General features: G+C 38.2%; 1 protein-coding gene across 1 annotated transcript in view; it reads right to left on the reverse strand.

Moving 5' to 3' along the window:
• SORCS3 (sortilin related VPS10 domain containing receptor 3) overlaps positions 1–22,004 on the reverse strand; it is a 677,345-nt gene that overhangs the window by 370,424 nt on the left and 284,917 nt on the right. The window contains exon 3 of the mRNA XM_036737057.1: positions 3,300–3,399. Coding sequence (XP_036592952.1) covers positions 3,300–3,399 — 100 coding nt within the window. The remainder of the gene's footprint in view (positions 1–3,299; positions 3,400–22,004) is intronic.

A 22,004-nucleotide genomic window follows, 5' to 3' on the forward strand; every position in this document is an offset into this window, starting at 1 on the left:
AAAAAAAAATGTATTACATAAAGTTATTGAACTCAACTTTTATTCATCTGCTCACAGCTTTCAGGCATCTTTTGGGCAAGTCTGGTGCGTGTATGCATGCTTAGTCCATTCCGTTTCATGAACCTGAAACACCAATGGTGTCCTCCTTTGAAATTAGTAACTTCTCTTTCATCAGCAATTCTTCTTGCCTCGTGCCGATCCATCTTTGTGGACACAGGAATTCCAATTGCCCTTTGCTCTTCAATCCATATCTTCAATTCCCTCTTTAAATCAGGCCATTTTGCTGGCTTGCCTCTCATGGCCTTCTTCTGCCGTGGCGTTTTCAATAGGGTTTCTTCTTCCCGTAGCCAGTCTCAGATTGTTTTCTCAGTTGGAGGAGGATCAAACTTATGTTCAGCACCACGATTTCCATTCACTTTTGCAAATTGGATCACTTTTAACTTGAATTCAGCACTGTATGAAAATCTTTTCTGAGCCATTTTTGGGCAGAACGTGGCAAAACATAACCTAACATACTGGTAACAAATATGAAACAATAAGCGCAAAGACAACAAGTGCAAAAAAGCGGGAAATGCAAGTAAAAAAATCTACAACAATGAGTGCAAAAACAAGCATGAAAAAGCAAGAAATGTAAGTTAAAAAAAATCTACAACCACTGTATAAGACACACCTGATTTTTAGACCCTAAATTTTTTGGAAAAGGGTACATCTCATACATGGGGAAATACGACATATCATTCAGATTTCTCATCTTTTTCTATCTATTGTTTAGCACATAACCTGCTTAAAACAATTAAATGGTGGCTGACACACACACTTAAAGATTTCCATCGTATTTCCAACCTCCACATCTTTGTACTTCTCATAGTACACAGTTCTCTCACATACATCCCAAAGTATGTGAGACCACTTTCATTGGGTTTGCATGGTGTGATAAAAAGAATACTGAACTGGGAGGCAGGAGACCTTGACTGGACTTCCAGCCCTACTAGCAAGGCTGAAGCAAGTCACTGCCCTCACAAAATCTCAGTCTTCTCTGCAAAAACGACAGAGTTGGACTAGATGATATCTAAGAAACCTTCCAGCTATAAAATGCTAGGATTTCATAATTGCTGATTAAAGCATCCTGGAGATAAATGAAATTAACGTAGTAAGCATAAAAGCAAAGAGATAAAAATTAAGCCACAGCAGTAGAGGAGAAGAAGGTTTTCAACTTCTTTTTTGTTTGGTTTTCTATTATTCTGATCCGTGACCCTGGCCATGGAGATACCAGCATTCCGCTGATATGGTGGATACAGTAATGTCAACAGCTATCAAGGCACCTGAAGATAATTGGGCCTCATCATCCCAGAAATAGCATCACACCCGGACCCCAGAATTGTGCTAGCTTTGGATACAGAAAGCCAGCGACAGAGACAAGGAAAAAAGAAAAGAGGGAGGCCAGAACTCAATTTACTAAACATCCTTAAACACACATGTCAAGACTGCCTTATCAGATTGACCGTACTATTTGCCATGAGTGGCTGATACAAATACATACTTGGACTGGAGCAACCGAGGAACAACATAAACTATTATCGTGTGAGCTGTCCTTCGTGACTTCAACCAACCCTCTGTGCTGTTTTAGCACTTCTGCCTTCGGAAGATGACACTCTGGCTGTTTCTGCCCATGGGGAAGCTCCGCGGTGAAAGATGCAGGCACTTTGAAATGACGACGTGATCCCTAAGTTGGCTGCTGAACCACGACATGGCGAGAGTTCATCATTTTCAACGTACCCAAGCGCCAAGCCAGTATAGGAGGTCAGTCGGGATCAGGAAAGGCAATTCAAAGCATGCTCCATGGGATGATCCATGTAACACTATGATTAATATTCACCCATTGTATAGTAAGAAAAAGATTCAGGCAGCTAGGTGGCGCAGTGAGTAGAGCACTGGCCCTGTACTCAGGAGGACCTGAGTTCAAATCCAGCCTCAGACACTTGACACACTTACTAGCTGTGTGACCTTGGGCAAGTCACTTTACCCCAACAGCCCTGCCTTCCCCCCTCAAAAAAAAAAGAAAAAGAAAAGGATTACACTCAGAGTTAAAAGGTCTGAGTGCAAGTCCTAGTTCTGAACTCCCCAGCTATGTGACAATGGGCAAATAGTAATCTCTCTGGGCTTCAGTTTTCACATCTTCAGAATGAGAATAATACTACCACTTAAAATCCTTACTTTACAGGAGTGTTGTAAGACATTTGTCTTGTAGACCATAAAATAACACATTAAAGTTGAATTATTATTATATTATTATTCTGATTCAAAATTAATGTCAAATTTAGATAGGGCCTAGGTTATACGTAGCTGTGTCTTTAAAGAAAGAGTTTGCTACTCTTTGTGAAAACTACATTATAAGGGATATATTTAGATGGTGCAGTGGATAGGGCACCAAGTTTGGAGTCAAGAAGACCTGAGTTCAAATCGAGCCTCAGACACTTATTAGCTGTGTGACCCTGGACAAGTCACTTAACCCTGTTTGCCTCAGTTTCCTCACCTGTAAAATGAGCTGGAGATGGAAATGGCAAACCACTCCACTATCTTTGCCAAGAAAACCCTAAATGGGGTCACAAAGAGTTGGACACAACTGAAACAATTAAACAACAAAAAAGGAACATATTTAACATATTTCCATAGAAGGAAAAGCATAGGCTCGATCACTGAGACTGTAAATCAATATTTTTCCATGTATTAATGTGATTCACCAAAAATCTCTATTTAGCACTGTTTCTATGAGCCCTTGATTCGAGATTGTGAGCTCCTTCAAAGACTGTTGCCTCTTTTTGTATTGCTAGTGCGGCACATGTTACCTGGCACATCGCAGGCACTTAATATACACTTGACTGTGTATACTTGGAAATAAATTAAACTGCATTTTTTAACCAAAAAATTACATCATTTAGTTTTGTTACTAGTCTAAGCTGGCCTCCTCCCAGTTGTCCCAAATCAGTGAGATTTGACTGCATACAAATATATCCCGTTTCTTGATTGTTGCATTAGGTGGAAAGAAAAAGAAATAGAGATAGCTATGGTTCTGTTTGCCCTTCTATGATTCAGAAGAAAAACTGTAATGCAGGGAAACAGAGAGTTATGTTTATTTTCTCCCTGTTGGCAAATGTAGTTACAGTCTACTAACCCAAACTGACGACAATCCTTTTCACTCTGAAAAGAGATGGAATGAAACCTGAACTAGAAAGGAGAATACCAGATAGCTCTCTGGTTTCCAGTGTCTGCAGGCCTGTCACTGGGAGGCCTTGGCTTACCTTCCGTTTATTGGTAGGATTGACGTAAAGGTAACTCAGGACAGTCTTGAGACCCACTTTGTCATTCAATTTCTCATAGGTAGTGCCGTAGTCTGTTGACCTGTGGAGAGGAAAAAGAGAAAAAGCAGATAAAAGGAGATTGTTTTACAAAAATGGGGTTTCTGTCTAAGTGGGAGACAGGTTCCTGCGCCTCTACTTTTGTTTCCAAATCACATGAGTGCTTAAAACTGTTCTTCAGAGATTAAAAGCCCCATTAATTTTAGAAGTGCAATTATACTAATGCATCTGCTCACTACCTGAGCTCACCACCCTTTGCTCCCTACCTTTTCTCAGAGACCTACTTTTCTGCCCTTTCTGAATCTGTGTTGGTAAAAGGAACAGTCAGAGGCTTTACCACCTACACATTTAAAGTTCTTTCCCTCTACAACCCAATAGGGGAGATATAAATTCCCCCAGCAGGTCTTCAATTTTGTAATGGAGGATACCACCTTTAAGATGCAGGAAGGGTGTTCAAACTTCTGCTCTGCCTATGTCTGGCTCCTCCACTGAGTTTGCCAGTAAGGAGACCCTGATCATGGGAAAGGGACTTCCCTCCTCACCGCCTGCAAAACAAAATTTTAAGGACCCCAAGAAATATCTCTTCCTTCACCTTAGAAATCCAGAAACCTTCCATTTCTTCCCTATCTCAAAAAAAGGATCTGAAGCTCATTCAAATTGGTTTTTATTTCTGGCTTTATTATACATTACTCTACTGTATGCACTCTACATTCTAACCAAATGGCTTATTTCTCATTCCCTATACTCAACACTCCTTCTCCGATTTCTCTGCTTTTGCATAGGCTGCCCCACCCCATACCTGGAATGCACCTACCCCTCACAACATTCTCTCAGAACCCCTCACTTCCTTAAGGGCTCAGTTCAAGTGCCACGTACAGCAAGAATGCAATTTGGATTCCCTCATACGCTTGTGCCCCTTCTCCTGGAAATTTTTTTGTATATTTTGTATTTCTATATCTCTGTATATGTCAATCTCTCACCCCCAGGATCTGAAATTCTTCACAGCTGGATTGAGTTGTTTTCTTTCTTTTTTTTTAATTCACTTTCCTTGCCTAATGAAAATCAAAATGTCTTGGCACATAGTGGGTGTTTAAAATATTTGTGTTAGTGAATGAAACAAATGACTGATAATAACTATCTTAAAATCTTACGTTCTTAACTTTGCTATGTTTATATTTAAATATGGATCAAAGTCTTCAATTAAAAGGATAAGAGTGACATTTCAAGTAACTGAAGCAGAGGAGCCAGAGGGCTTCCTAAAATTATATTTCCTAAGGTTGTTATTCTTCCTAAGGTTCCTAAATTATTCTTCCTAAGGTTTATGCTATCTTTACATGAAAAAGTAAGCTTGACAAGTCAGGAACCTCCAGGGGTGTACTGATAAATATTTAGCAACCAGCTCTCTAGAATTATTTTTACACATATGGACACACTTTTAAATATAATGTGTACAATTAACACTTTCTTAAGTTAGACAGTCAACAACACAATAAATCAAGCCCTGATTTGTAGCATTTGCTGAATCTCAAGGTATGAATGCTCACACTGAAAATTTAATAATCAGCTCTTTGGTTTAAGCTGACTCCAGCACACCCCTGGACCACCCAAAATGAACTTGACTCCAAAGCACCTAATGACCAGATCTTCCAGAGTAAAATGGTTGTCAGCCAAGATTTTTAGGATGATTCCAGGAACACACAGTGTGACAATGACAGGTTCTCATCATCTACCCAATGCCTAGTGAACTGCTCAGTTGAGTCACTTGCTTAACATACTGGTTTCTCAAAGAAGGACACTTAAATTATCTAATTTCTTCTATACAATGTGAAAACAATAGTAGAAATTGAGCAAAGAACAATATTATTTACATACGACAGAATGTGAATGTGTGTGCACATGTACAGATGTATGTGTGATATGTTTCTGTGTACATGTATACACATACATTTTTGTTTTCTCTGTGTTCTTCCATTTTGTCTTCTTTTTTTAAAATTATAACTTTTGCTTTTTTATTTAGCTTAAATATAATGAATTTCAATCTAGCTTTTCATCTTTTAGTATGTATGTCCTTATATTTTAGGCATATTTATCATAGGATATGTATTATTGTATTATCTTTTCTAATTTCTTTACAACTTTTGTCCTTTTATAACTTAATTCATTCCCTTAAGTCTCAAGGTAACCATTGTTAAATTTGACATTCCCTCCATTGTATTCTATTCTATTCTATTCTATTACATTATATTATACACATAAGGTATGGAATTGCTCATTTCAGTAGAATCACTCCAATCCTGGACTCTATATGCATACTTAAACACAGAGAAATACAGCACAACCTTTCCCCCATACCACATCACATAAATCATGAAATGCTACTTTAATCTAGTCTGACCTTTTCTGACTTTTTCTTAGCTTCATATAGGAATGTACTTTAGGAATTATCCTTTCTCTCATTCTCCCAACATCCCTGTTAGCTTATTATTTGTATTTAGCACCCAAATTCAGTGTAATATAATTCTCCTACTGGGCACTTCTCATGCTCTCTTCTTCCTCAAGGGCATTTATGTTTGTCTATTTCCTTATCTGGATTTATTTTTCACAACCTCTCCATTCCTAATTTCTAGTAATCCTTTTTCCAGTGTTCCTTTTAAAAATGTGTGAATTTTAAAATATAATTGGCTTTCTATTTCTTGCAACATGGAAATAACACATCACATTCCTTCTTTGTTTTGAACTCTTGTTTACCTTGTTAAAATTCTCTCATTCAGAGCTACATTCTTTTGCCAAGTTTGAAAATCTTTGACTGCATTCAAATGTTTTATCATAAAGGAATAGACTTAATAATCAGTATTTCAGTGAAGGCCAATTTTCTTTGCTTTTTTTTTTTTTTTTTTTTTTTTGGTAAATTGAAGTCTCTCCAGTAAACTGTAACTCTTAATGAGAAGTCCTTCAGGATCTAGACTGGAATTAATATTTTATGTGCAGTTTGATTTTTCCTGACAACTTCTAAGATTTTTAACTTTGTCATTTTAGCTTTGAAATTTAACAAGTACATTTCTGGGTGTGTTAAATTTTAAAATTCCTTCTTTTGTTGACTTTGCATGAATTCTATTACTATGTAATTTGACTTTGGCTTGTAATATTTCCAGGTAATGTGTGTGTATGATTTACTACGACGTAGAGTCACTTAAAATAATTTGAGAGGAGACAAATTCTTAATTTATCTTGATTAACTTTGTCTTCTGATTCTGTTATCCTTATAACATCTTGAATCTTCTAGATAAGCTGTTTTAAAATTTTGTTCTTGTTATTAGTTTTTCATTTTTTTCTTCAAAGAATTATAGATTACATATTTAGAAGTGAAAGGGATCTTTATGGTCATCTATTCCAAATCCAACATTTTAAAGAAAAATAAACTGAAGCCAAGAGAGGTTAATGGACTTTCTAAGTCAGTTAAGTATTAAGTAGCAGAGTCAGGATTTCCATTTAGGTACTTTGAATATAAATCTGATAATTTCCTTTATATCATATTACATTTCATCAAAGATATTTTATTCTTCAGTGTAACCACTTATTTGTTAAGATTTCCTATTGACGGTAACAAGCTGAGGAATTAAATGTTTGTCATAGTTCCTAATTTTATTTTTCATTTTTAAATGCCAAGGCTTCCTTATTTCCTTTAGTGAGTTTATTAACCACTTTAAAATATCTTGTAGTAGATACTTTCATTTCTGAGGTGAAAAAAATTCTTTTTGCAATGTTCTTTCTTTATTGAGATCACTCCTTATTTTTCTTTTTTTAAATTTTTGTAAATAGTATTTTATTTTTTCCAATTACATGTAAAGATAGTTTTCAGCCTTCATTTTTAATAAGATTTTGAGTTCCAAATCTTTTCTCCCTCCTTCCTCATCCTCCCTCCCCAATATGTCAAGCAATCTGATATAGCTATGTTATATATGTGCAATTATGGAAACATATTTCCACATTAGTTATGTTGTGAAAGAAGAAACAGAACAAAAGGGAAAAGCCACAACCAACAACAAAACCAAAGTGAAAAGTATACTTCAATCTTCAAGCTACATTCAGACTTCATAGTTCTTTCTGTGGATGTGGATAGCATTTTCCATCATGAGTCCTTTGGAATCGTCTCAGATCATTGTATTGATGAGAAGAGCTAAGTCATTTATAGCTGATCATCACACAATATTTCTGTTACTGTGTACAAGGTTCTCCTTGTTCTGCTCACTTCACTCAACATCAGTTCACATAAGTCCTTCCAGGATTTTCTGAAATCTGCCTGCTCATCATTTCTTATAGCACAATAGTATTCCATTATAGTCATATACTACAACTCGTTCAGCTCTTCCCCAATTGACGGACATCCCCTCAATTTCCAATTCTTTGCCACTACAAAAAGAATGGCTATAAATATTTTTATACATGTGGCTCCTTTTCCTTTTTTTGTGATCTCTTTGAGATACAGAGTTAGTAGTGGTATTGCTGGATTAAAGGATGTGCACAGTTTTATATGGAACTATACCTTTGGACATAGTTCCAAATTGCTCTCCAGAATGGTTGGATCAGTCCACCACTCCACCAACAAAGAATTAGTGTCCCAATTTTCCCACCCACATCTTCTCCAACATTTATCATTTTCCTTTTCTGTCATATTAGCCAATCTGATAGGTGTGAGGTAGTACCTCAGAGTTGTTTTCATTTGCATTTCTCTAATCAATAGTGATTTAGAGCATTTTTCATATAATTATAGAAAGCTTTAATTTCTTCACCTGAAAACTGCCTGTTCATATTCTTTGACCATTTATCAATTGGGGTATGACTTATATTCTTATAAATTTGACTCAGTTCTCTATACTGGCTATAAAAATTATTTCCCAGCTTTCTGCTTTCCTTCTAATTTTGGTTGCATTGATTTTGTTTGTGCAAAAACTTTCTAATTTAATAAAATAAAAATTATCCATTTTGTCTTTCATAATGCCTTTATCTATTGTTTGGTCATAAATTCTTCCCTTCTCAATTGATCTGACAGGTAAATTATTTCTCACCCTCCTAATTTGCTTATTGTATCATCCTTTATGTATAAATCATGTGCCCATTTTGACCTTATCTTGTTGTATCTTATCCCACAAGCTGGAGTCTTTAGGTTTCTCAAACAGTACTACTAGTAATTTGCTATTGTGTCTTATGGACCTAATCTATTCCACTGATCCACCACATTATTTCTTAGCCAGTACTGAATAGTTTTGATAATTGCTGCTTTATAATATAGTTTTAGATCTAGTATGGCTAGACCAACTTGCTTTGCATGATTTTTCACTAATTCCCTTAATATTATTGACCTTTTGTTTTTCCAGATTAATTTTATTATTTTTTCCTAGCTCTATAAAATATTTTTTTGGTTGTTTCATTGGTATGGCACTGGATAAGTAAATTAATTTAGGTATATGTCATTTTTATTATATTAGCTTAGCCTACCTATAAGCAATTGGTATTTTCCAGTTGTTTATATCTGATTTTATTTGCATGAAAAGCGTTTTGTAACTGTATTCATTTAGCTCCTGAGTTTTTCTTAGCAAGAAGACTCCCAAATATTTTATATTGTCTACAGTTATTTTAAATGGAATATCTCTTTCTATCTCTTGCTGCTAAGCTTTGTTGGTAGTATATAGAAATGCTGATGATTTATGTGGGTTTATTTTATATCCTGCAACTTTGCTAAAGTTGTTAATTATTTCAAGTAGTTTTTTTTAGTTCCTTCCCTAGGATCCTCTAAATATACAATTATATCATCTGCAAAGAGTGATAGTTTTGTTTCTTCATTGCCTACTCTAATTCCTTAGATTTATTTTTCTTCTCTTATTGTTAAAGTGAACATTTCTAGTAAAATATTGAATGATAGTGGTGACAATGAGCATCCTTATTTCACCCCTGATCTTACTGGAAAGGCTTCTAGTTTATCCCCATTACCAATTACGCTTGTTGGTGGTTTTAGATAGCTACTGCTTATCATTGTAAGGAAAGCACCATATATTCCTATGCTCTCTAGTGCTTTTAATTGGAATGGAAGCTGTATACTGTCAAAAGCTTTTTCTGCATATATTAAGCTAATCATATGATTTTTTTATTAATATGGTCAATTATGCTAATAATTTTCCTAAATCCTAAATCTCATCTGGCCATAGTGTTATCCTGGTGATAAATTGCTGTAATCTCTTTGTTAATATTTAAAATTTTTGCATCAATATTCATTATGGTAATTGGTCTATATTTTTTTTCTATTTTGGCTCTTCCTGGTTTAAGTATCAGCACCATCTTTGGATCGTAAAAGGAAATTGGTAGGACTTCTTCACCTATTTTTCCAAATACTTTATATAGTATTGGAATTAATTTTTCTTTAAATGTTTGGTAGAATTAACCTGTAAATCTATCTATCCCCGGAGATTTTTTCTTAGGGAATTCATTGATGGCATGTTCAATATCTTTTTCTAAAATGGGGTTAAGTATTTTACTTCTTCTGTTAATCTGGGCAATTTATATTTTTGTGAGTATCCATCAATTTCACTTAGATTTGTCAGATCTATTGGCATACATTTGGACAAAATAGCTCCTACTTGTTGCTTTAATTTCTTCTTCATTGGTGGTGAATTTGCCCTTTAATTTTTGATACTGGTAACTTGGTTTTCTTCTTTTTTTAAATCAAATTAACCAAAGGTTGATTTATCTTATTGTTTATTTTTTCATGAAACTGTCTCTTAGTTTTATTAGTTCAAGAGTTTTCTTACTTTTAATTTTATCAATCTCTCCTTTGATTTTCAGAATTTCTAATTTAGTATTTAATTGGGGATTTTTTAATTTGTTCTTTTTCTAGCTTTTTTAATTGCATGCCCAATTCATTGATCTGCTCTTTCTCTATTTTATTCAAATAAGCATTAGAGATATAAAATTTCCTCTAAGTACTGCTTTGGCTGCATCCCATAAATTGTGGCATCTTGTCTCATTATTGTCATTCTCTTTGATGAAAATTATTGTTTGTATGATTTGTTGTTTGACCCACTCATTCTTTAGGATTAGATTATTTAGTTTCCAATTAATTTCGGTCTATCTTTCAATGACTCTTTATTAATCTATATTTTATTGTCTCTTGATCTGAAAAGGATGCATTTAATATTTCTGTCTTTCTGTATTTGTCAGGTTTTTATGCTCTAATACATGGTCAATTTTTGTGCAGGTGCTACATACTGCTGAGAAAAATGTACATTCTTTCTATCTCCATTCATTTTTCTCCAAAGGTCTATCATAGCTAACTTTTCTAAAATTCTATTTACCTCCTTAACTTCTTTCTTGTTTATTTTGTAGTTAAATTTATCTAATTCTGAGAGAGGGAAGTTGAGGTCCCCCACTAGTACAATTGTGCTGTCTATTTCTTTCTGTAACTGACTTACCTTCTCCTTCAAGAATTTAGATGTTATACCTCTTGGTGCCTATGTTTAGTATTAATATTACTTAACTTTCTATGGTACTTTTTAGTAAGATGTGATTTCCTTCCTTGACTCTTCTAATCAAATCTATTTTTGTTTTGCTTTGTCTGAGATCAGGATTGCTACCCCTGCTTTATTTTTTTTTACTTCATCTGAATCATAATATATTCTGCTCCAGCCTTTTACCTTAACTCTGTGTTTGTGTCTTGCTTTAAATGTGTTTCTTGTGAACAACAAATGTGTAAACAAAAAAATGTGTTTCTTGTAAACAACATATTGTAATGTAGCACTCTATCCATTTCCATTTTATGGGAGAGTTCATCCCATTCACATTCACAGTTACCATTACTATGTATTTCCCTCCATCCTATTTTCCCTGGTTTTTTTTTTCCCTCTCTCTCTCTCCTTTCACCCAGTCCCTCCTCACCAGTGTTTTGTTTCTGACCACCATCTCCCTCAATCTGCCCTCCTTTCTATTAACCTTCCCTTTTTCTTTTCCCCTTCCCCTCCTACTTCCCTGTAGGGTAAGATCAATTTATTACCCAAATGAGTGTGTGTGTGTTGTTCCCTCTCTGAGCCCGAACCAATGAGAGCAAGGTTCAAACAATGCTCATACTCTCCTTTCTTTCCCTCTACTATAATAAGTCTCTATGTGATATAATTTACCCCATTCTGCCTCCCACTTTCCTCTTCTTCCTACAATCCCTTTTTCACCCCTTAATTTTTTTTAATATCACATCAAAGTCAACTTAAACCCACACCCTCTAAATATATTCCTTTTAACTGTCCTAATAGAGATACAGTTCTTAAGAGTTACAAGTATTATCTTCCCATGAAGGTATGTAAACAGTTTAATCTTATTGAATACCACAGTGTTTTTTTTTCTTTCCTGTTTACCTTTTTATAATTCTCTTCTGTCTTGCATCTGAAGACTGAATTTTCTGTGTAGTTATGGTCTTTTCATTAGGAAAGTTTGAAAGTCCCCTATTTCACTTAATGTCCATCTTTTCCCCTGACAGTTTATGCTCAATTTTGCTGGGTAGTTGATTCTTGGTTATAATCCAAGCTCCTTTGCCTTCCAGAATACCACATTCTAAGCCCTCCAATTCTTTAATATAGAAACTGCTAAGTCTTATGTAATCTTGACTATGGCTCCTTGACATCTGAATTGTTTCTTTCTGGCTGCTTGCAGTATTTTCTCCTTGACCTGATAGTTCTGGAATTTGGCTACAATATTCCTTGGGGTCTTCATTTTGAGATCTCTTTCAGGAGGTGATTGGTGGATTCTTTCAATTACTATTTTACTCTCTGGTTCTAGGATATCAGGGCAGTTTTCCTTGAAAATTTCTTGAAAGATGCTGTCCATACTCTTTTTTTTTCTGATCATAGCTTTGAGGTAAACCAATAATTCTTAAATTATGTCTCCTGGATCTATCCTCCAGATCAGTTGTTTTTCCAACGAAGTATTTTACATTTTCTTCTAATTTTTTTCATTTTTTAAATTTTGTTTGACTAATCCTTGATGTCTCATGGAGTCATTAGTTTCCACTTGCCTAATTCTAATTTTTAACACATTATTTTCTTCAGTTAGATTTTGAACTGCTTTTTCCATTTGGCCATTTCTACTTTTTAAGGAGTTATTTTCTTTGGTCAATTTTTGTGCTTCCTTTTCCAAGCTGTTGATTTTTTTTTTCATGCTTCTCTTGTATAACTCTCATAACTTTTCCCAATTTTTCTTCTACCTGTCTTGTTTGCTTTTTAAAATCCTTTTTGAGCTCTTCCAAGACAACTTTGTGGGCTTGAGACCAATTTATATTCCCCTTTGAGGCCTTGCACAGAGGCATTTTGACATCATTGTCCTCTTCTGAGTTTGTGTTTTTATCTTCCCTGTCACCAGGGATCTTTTTTGTTTTTCTCATTTTTAAAAGTTGAGATCTGCTGGGGTATCAGGACACTGTCCAAAGCTTCTTGCACTGGGGGCCAAGGGATCTGGTCACTGGTTTTGGCACCAGGGCCTCTGGGGCTGGTAGCGTGCCCACTGCACTGCGGTGCCCTGGGTTCTGGGGCTGGTAGTTTGCCTGCTGCTCTGGGGCTAGAGGCCTCATAGCTGGCCTGCTATACCACTGGTCTGCTAAGCTGGGACCATGGGGCCTCAGTTGCTGACCTGTGCTATACCTAAGAGCCTCCTACTGGCTTGCCCAAACACCACCTGTGCTAGGCTGTGCTCTCCCTTTACCCAAGTGAGACAGACCTTTCCTAAAGTCCTTCTAAGTTATCTTGGGCTGGAAAATTGTTTCCCTCTGTCTTTTTGTGGATTCTGTTACTTCAGAATTCTTTTAGAGGCTTGATTTAATATTGTTTCTGAGAGAAACTGGGGAGAGCTCAGGCAACTTCCTGGCTTCTCTCCTCCATCGTGGCTCTCCCCACCCCCATTTTGTTTTCTTTTTCCCTGCCCCGGAGAGATTCAGAGATATCTTCCTGTCATTACACATAATGTTCCACAAAGGCCCTACTATAATGTCAGGATATTGAGATGCATTGAGCAGCTAGGGTAGCACTGGAGTCAGGGAGACTCATCTTCCTGACTTCAAATCTAGACTCAGACACTTACTAGCTGTGTGACCTTGGGCAAGTAATTTTATCTTGTTTGTGTCAGTTCTTCATCTGTAAAAAATGAGCTGGAGAAGGAAATGGCAATCCACTCCAGAATCTTTGTTAAGAAAACCCCAAAGAGGGTCATGAATAGTGAGGTGTGACTGAAAAAACAATACAACCACATTGGGATGAGAGAAGAAGGGGCATGCAGATGCTATGTTTAACAGTGTATAAGAAAAATGCAGTGGGCAGCTTAGGGTGGTAGGGTAGCATAGTGTTATGGATAGAATGGAAAGAGAAGTCAGGTGAGTCAGGGGAGATAGGGATTCAGTACCTCCAACAGCAATTGACCAAGTATCTATTGTAAAGTCACTTCTCTGCTCTGAGTATGTTTCTCCATGATTAAAATGGGTATAACTATTCTACCTAAGTCAAAGTGTTGTCATAAATATCAAATGAAATAATTGAACTAGCATTTATTAAGTACCTATTATATGCCAAACACTGTGGTAGGTTCTTGTGATACAACAATAAAAACCAAATAGTTCTGAGATAATATATGTAAAGTACTTTGTATGCCTCACTTGACATGCATTTTTAAAGTAACTAGAACATGCCAGGCACCATGCTGAGTGCTAGGAATACAAAGACAAAAGTGAGAGTCCTCAACCTCAAAGATTTTACTTCTTAATAGAGGAAACAGCAGGTACATGACAGCCCCATCCTCACAACATGTGCAGCAAGCTCTAGCTGCTGCTGGCCCATGTAGAAAGGGCAGGAGAGCCTGCTTCTTGAATGCCATGATGACCTGTCATAGAATGGGTCTGATCTCCATTTCAAAGAACATTCATCTATTTTAATTGCATCTAACCCTTTTAATACTTGAAGAACATAGGACATTTCAACTGGCTGCTAAGCCAAAACTGGGAATATGTCCCAAAGGCATTAACTGGACAAGGCACTTCCTCTTTCTATCCTAGCTGTGTTAGAGTGAGAAAGGAATGTGGTAAGGCCGTAGCAGGGAAAGAGGCCTCTGGCCTTCATCTCCTAACTAGGGCCACTACTATTTGGCCCATGAATATATGGTCATGCTGTTGCTTTCACCTCCATTTTGTCTACTCTTAAGTAAAGAAGGATTAGAGATGAGCTATGACTTTGTGAGCTTTGAAAGGCTGGGAAAGTAAACTACCAAAAGTGTAGAAATAGGAATCCAGGCCAGAGTTTATTTGCAGCCAAGTCGCCAACACATATCGAAGAAAGGGGAAACAAGTCCATCTATGATAGATGGACTTCCCACCTTCTGGTTAAATAAAAGACCATCACAAATGGTAAATAGTAGGTAAATCCATTTATCCCAACAAAGCAGCAAACAGAAATTGGAGAAGTTACAGGTTAAGATATACTAGAAAATGTGTGGATAAATTAGCTCTTCAGCCAGAAGCAAACTAATCTCCAGGTTCAAACTCCAAAAGAACCCAACTTCATGTAAGCAGGTCCATTCTAGCAGTATCCAGGGAGGCATAATGGAAATCAGGGCCATGCTCAGGAGTCATTTGTTTGTTGCTTCTTTCTTCTTTCTCCCTGTGTCTCTTCTGCAGACTCTGTGGAACCAAATCAGCAAGTGTCTTATGCTGGTACACGGCTTCAGGTCATTATGTTTAGAATTCTCTGCCAATCTAGAATCGTGTCTTTCTGGAAGCAGGCTTCCCAGCTGCTGTCAAATGGGTCAGCAACAAGCAGAGGACACTATGCATGCCCTGAGCATAGGGCTCCCACTGGGTAGGGCCCCATTGAATAAGTATGTAGAGAATATATGCAAAATTAATACAAGCTGCTTTTGAGTATTATTACAGGGAGGTTTTCTGTAATGGAGACAAAGACTAAATGTTTTTCATTCATTTTTGAGTGAAGAGTAGATGATCAGACATTGAGTTATGTGGCACCCATCGTGAGAATATCAAGCAATGCATAGGAGTGGGAGTGGACTTGAGTCTCCTCCTCTGCATAATAATTGTGATATGTGGGATGGTTAGAGTGATGGTGAATATCTGGGTCATTTCTCATGTGGACCCGTGTAGGGAGTGAACAATGATGACACTGTAACATCAGAACGAGTCCGGCACTGTTTATAGGAAACTTATGAGCTCCTATTCCGGCAGAACGATATCTCCATGCCACATCACAATTACCAAGCAACTTGACAGTTCCCACCCACCCCCCTCATTGGCGAGTGGTAACAGTGCAGTTTGGACATGTGCTTGATTTCATTGGTTGAAGGAACTTTCAATGAAAAATCTCGCTCTACAAATGCGCTGGGGACCTTGCCTACAACTTATAGGTTCTCTGGGGCATTGAGAGGTTAAGTGACTTGCCCAGGATACTTTAAATATGATATCTCCTGCAGCCAGCATTCATCAGAATTGGATTTGAATCTTGGTCTTCCTGACACACCAAGGCCAGCTCTCTATCCACTGGGGCATGATTTCCTTGCAACTTATGATACCAGAAAAGCCAGAGTCAGTTTTTTTTTCCCTTTCCCCTTTTACATTGAGTAGTTTGACAGGCATGGTAAAGGATCTGGCAGGGGCGGGAGAGGGAATTACAGCAGTTATAGACACAAACTTCAAGAATAGTGAGTCAACTATAGTATTTTAGCACAAATAAACGTCCCATAGTAGCTGTTCCACTGCAGCACTCCATAGTCATAGACCTACACATTTTGAGGGGGGGGGAATTATAGGAAACTTTGCCATTCTAGGGGCAGGGGCAACTTGTCTTTAATGAGGCAGTCCTGTAATTTTTCAACCATCATGTACTAGTAGTCTTCTTAATTGGGAAACTGGGAAGAGTTGTACTTGACTGGGTGATGCCTTGAATGGGAAGAAGTTCCATAACTATAGAACTTCCAGAAATGGAAATGGATAACTTTCAGGGGCTGGCAACATAGAACACATGAGGACTTTAGGTGTGGAAGTGGCCATTGCCCATCAGCAGAAGATAAGTCTTTTAGTAAAGAGAAAAGACCAAGTGATAAGTCACTAGAGATCAGTCAAAAACCTCATTATCTCAGGCTATAACCCTACTCAGCCATGTTTCCAATGTGGGGGGATGATCACCTATTTCAACAGGCAGTGCTAATACTACTTTAATGAACTATGAATAAAACATATTGCACAGAAGGGGCTCATATAGTTAGGTCTGAAGCCCCTTCCATAATTCTACCACTGTAGCTAGTACTGAAGTCTAGAATCATCCAGATGGAAGGGCTGGTGAGGTGGACAGGGGGAACTGACCTGCCTTAATCAAGTGACATGGTGGGGGGGGAGGGACCATATTATAGAAGTAAGGCAGACACTCTAAGGAAAAGGACTTTGAAAGGTAGAGCTTCATCTCAGGTGAAGAAAAAGAAAAAAATGGCAGAGAGGATATTGTTGGCCTCTTCTCTTTGGTGCAAATGAGGTAGGCAATATGGTATCAGATACAATCTAGTACTCTTTCTGAATTGAATCACCTACACTTGCTTCCAGTTCCTGTCCATGGAGAAAGGAATCACCACACTGGTAGCATCACTGGCCAATAATACAAATGGCCAAGAAATTTTATACTAATAGAAGACTATGATGGTGATGTTGATGGTAATGAAGCAGACTGTATCTGATAACCATCCCATACCTTCCCTCTCCCTCTCTCCCACCAAGCATCAGTTATGACTTCTCGATTCAGTCCTTTCCTTCGACCTGACAAAATAAGGGTTGGCAATCTATGGCAAGAGGATTGACTGGTGTCTTCTGCTGGACCTCCTTCCACCCCACACCATCATATTCCTTCCTTCTCTCTTGCTACCTCATCTTCTTCTCCATCTCCCCTCCTTTCATAGACACAAAGCATCTCGGACCTGGATCAGACTTTAGAGGGCATATAATATGACTGTCTTATGAATAAGAGAGTGAGATCCAAACAGGATAAATGAACTTAACTAAGGCCACAAAGCTAATCAGTGGAAATCCTGGGCCTTGGAGCCAAAAATCTTGATTTCGAGTTCAGTGTCATTCCCTTCATTCCCAGCTATCACCCTTCTTAGTCTGTTTCCATACTTTGGCTCTTTCCTCCTCCCTTGCCTATTCCTTAGACACATCCCAATTAAAGGCACTCAGGGCAAGGGAGATCACCAGCCACTACACTATAATTGCCTGTGTCTAGTCATTTAAATATTTAAAACATGAGTTCAAGGTCACAGGTTAAACAGTATAACTATTTGTTTTAAGTTAGCTTAGCTTTTCTCTATAGCCTCAGGTGGCTGTGAAAATTGGTGATGAAATAAATAAAAAGAGCTGGCTCAACAATAAGTCATTGCTATTTCTGGAGAAACAGCACAGAATGCGTGCATGTCAATGGTGAGCCAAATATATCATCACAAATTTGCATACATACATGTGTATATATGCACATATACATATCTATACACAGACACAGATGTACATTGTGAAAGAAGCAGCAAACTTTTCCAGTCATTCGAAAAAGCTTACAATAAGTATCTACTATGTTTCAGGCATTGTGCTAAGCACTGAGACTACAAGGGGAAGCAAAAGACAGTCCTATCTCTCAATAATACATGTTACAAAGAAACACACTTCTTGATTCCAGAGAATAGCAGAATCCTCATTATCCCAATCCTGTAAGATGCTATCTCCATCCATCCACCCATCATATAGTGAAATAGTGTTTTCATGAGTTGCTATCATAAAGAGTGAACAATCATAATCAGTCAATGAATATTGAGTGAAAAACAAACAGAATGGGTCAGACTGGGAAAGAGGATGCTGCCACTAAAAGTAGTATTCTTTCTGGCCCCACCCTAGAGTGGTTTCTTTCATCTCTGCTTCTTTCACAACGTACATCCGTGTCTGTGTACATATATGCGTATGTGCATATATCTGCATGAATTTATGCAAGTTTGTGATGATGTATTTGGCTCACCACTGTCATACATGCACTGTGATACATTCATATCTACTCTTGTTTTAGAGCAAGGAAGCCTACCTTCTATCCCAACTCCTTCAAGAACTAGCTGCATGACCCTGGACAAGTAATTTGCTCTCTCTGAACCTTATGTTCCTCTTCTGTAAAATGAAGAGGTTGAATCTAAGGATTCCAAAGATCTCTTTTAGGCTTCACACTCAGGAGCTAACCTTCTGTTAATGATCCTGTCCTACTAACCTAGGCTGGTCCTCAGACAGCAATATGGTCACTGAGACCATACATGACACCTGTCCTCAAATATTTAAAGGCTGTCATGTAAAGATTTGACTTGCTCTTCTTAAACTCAGAGGGTAGAGCCAGTAATGATGGGTGAGTGTAACAGAACAGTAGGTGTTGTTCAGTCATTTTCAGTCATGTCTGACTCTTCATGACCCAATTTGAGGTTTTCTTGGTGTGGAGTGGTTTGCTATTCCCTTCTCCAGCTCATTTTACATACGTGAAAACTGAGGCAAACAGGCTTAAGTGACTCGCCTAGGGTTACACAACTAATAAGTGTCTAAGGGCAGATTTGAATTCATGAAGATGAGTCTTGCTGACTCCAAACCCAGCATTCTAACCTAGCTGTATTTGCTTTACAAATATTTCATTTTATCCTCACTCTGGGAGGTAAACTGTTATGGTATAAGTGAGGAAACCAGGCAGAGAGAAGCCAAGGAACTTTCCAAAGGTCACACAGCTAGTAAGTGTCTGAGGTAGAATTGAACTCAAGTCTTCCTAACTGCAGGTCTAGATCTCTATCCCCACTCTCACCACTCTACCTCTTTAATCCAAAGCCAGATGGCTACTTGTTGAGTAGGGTATAGAGGGAAGCCTAGTTCCATTGTGCTGGGTGGCCTCTACAATCCCTTCTGGCTCTGAGATCCTGCTAAGCCATTACTTCTACTGCATATTAACCTCAATAGTTAAAAGGTTTTACTTAACTAAATTGTTCTCCAACACTTGCCATATGCCCCTTATTGGAACTGACCCCCATGTAACTTCCAAACAGGCTTCACTAAACAAGGAAATCTTAGCGCTGAGCATTAATCTGTCCTTTGGAAACTAGTAAGGTCATAGGGACAGCCTGGGCCTGTGCTGAAAGTGTCTGCTGAGGGTCAGCTACTCTCTCGATGACAGGGCCCACATCCCTCTGGATATTCTGTTTGTTTTGCTAACAGAAGCGAATCCCTCTTACTGTGGGTCATCTGAGTCCCCTGTGAAAGAGGGGGGTCTCAGTTATTTTCACTCAGCCAGCTCCTTGACCAGAGACTTGTCTGGGGTGAGGGACAGGAGTCAGAGAGAATGGAGCTGGATTGCCAGAGACAGAGGAGTGGCTGGAGGCATAAGAATGAAACTCCCCTGTTTGTGACCCCAGTGCCATAGGAGAAAAACGAGGGCTGTGAATTCCGTGTTTGGTTTGTAATTTTTCCAAGCTGTAATTCAGGTACAAGTTGTGAGCATTTGGGAAACTGTATCTACTCCACAAATGGGCTCAGAAAATGGAATCATCTAGTTACCTCTGCTAAACAGCACTAACTGCTCCATGCTTGGGTGCATGATTGTGCAGTTAGCAAAGCAATGATAGCCATTAGCTCAGCACATAATTAATAGTGCTCTGTCTTGCATTAAGAACTAATTTTCCACATATAACAATAAGACCTGACATCTATGTCAAGCTTTACAAACATTATCCCATTTGATCCTCCCAACAGCCCTGTGGGGCAGGTACTGTGTAGTTATTACAATCCCCATTTTACAGATGAGCAATCTGAAACCAAGAGAGTCAGTCAATTAATAAATATTTATTAAGCACCTACTATATGCCAGGCACTGTGCTAAACACTGAGGACACAAAAAAGAAGCAAAATACAATCCCTGTCCTCTAAGACCTTACAATCTAATGGGGGAAACAAGCAAACAAATATGTACAAACAAGTTATATACAGGAAAAATGGGAAATAATTAAAAGAAAGAAGGCGTTAGTATTAAGGGGTGGGGGGAGGGTTGGAAGAGCTTCTTGTAGAAAATAGGATTTTAGTGGAGACTTAAAGGAAGCCAGGGAAGTCAGCAGGCAGAGATGAGGAGGAAGAGTATTCCAAGCATGCGGACAACAACGGAAAATGTCCAGAGCCAAGAGATGAAGTGTCTTGTTGAGGAATTGCAAGGACGCCAGTGTCATTGGCCTGGAGAGTATGTCGCAGGGAGTAAAGTGTATGAAGACTGGACAGGGAGGAGGGATGATGGCTAGTTTGTGAAAGGCTTTGAAAGCCAAACGGGGACTTTATATTTGATCCTAGAGACCCTAGTCCAACTCCCCAATTTTACAGGTAAGAAAATCGAGATGGCAAAATTACCCAATGTTAGAGCTGCGGTGACTTTGTCAGAAAAAGTATGACTCTGTGCCGGGTGCTGTGAACTAACACAGAAGTGGAAGGTACTACTACTAAATTCAAAAAAAGGAAATCTGCTAGAAGGGTAGATAAGGCACGTAAGTATAAAAGATAATTAAAAGTACTAAGCACTACCTTATAAATATCTGGCAAGAGTATGGTGTGGGAAAAGTTAGAACTTTAGATCTGAAGGGAACCTGGAGAAATCTATGTGATCCAACTGTTTCATTTTACAGATAAGGAAACTAAGGAATAAAAGGATGAATGACTTGCCCAAGGTCATACACATAATTAGCAGCAATGGTGGTCCCATAAATCAAGCCAAATCTACCATTTGAAAATCTCAATTGGTCACTATAGTCACCGCAGTCAAAAGAACAATGGAAGTAGGAAGACCTCTGAACGACTTATAATGACCAACCTTAGAAGCCCAGATTTTTTCCTCAAAACTGATGAATAAAGATTGCCTCGATGCTCCCCAAATCCAGTGCTCCTTTTGATAAAGTCAGGGGCTAGGGGATGGTTCGTGGGTCTTTTTTAAAAGCCAACTCAGACATTATCGATGATCAGAGTTTGCTCTTCGGGGGAGAGGAAGGTGGCAGGAAGCATATGGAACAGTGATTTTAAAAGGAAAAAAAAACAAGGAAAACTTCAAACCCACTAAGCCAAAGCAGCATCTCCATGGAGAGGAGTTACTGCCAGCCACCCCCACTGTCCTGTTCCCAATTTGACTTCCCTGCCAGGGGTGAGAAGATTTTGGAGGGCACCTGCCAGTTTTCCCACTGTCCACCGATGCTCTGGAGGCAGGCCTCTGAGTTGGAGTTGGGCAGATGCTTTGCTCTGCTCACTCAGTCAATTCTAGTCTAATTTTTATCTCCCTTCCTCATGTAGGTCTGCCCTCCTCCCAGGCTGTGTTCTCAAGAAGTTAAAAACTGTAAAAGAACACTATCATCTCAATCCTCTCTTCCTTCCACCATACAGTTAATACAGCTTTCTTTCATCCATTGTGAAGAGTCTTCAGATTTGGATGAGGTTGGAATTTATCCCAGAGACCAAAACACAGTTGAAAACTTCTGCCAACCTGCTGACTGTCCACCCTCTTTCTCCTTAAGCCTATATTCTTCTCCCCTGTGCTCTAAGTGGAA

This window comes from Trichosurus vulpecula, chromosome 8, assembly GCF_011100635.1.
Source record: "Trichosurus vulpecula isolate mTriVul1 chromosome 8, mTriVul1.pri, whole genome shotgun sequence".
In the NCBI taxonomy this organism is placed as follows: Eukaryota; Metazoa; Chordata; class Mammalia; order Diprotodontia; family Phalangeridae; genus Trichosurus; species Trichosurus vulpecula.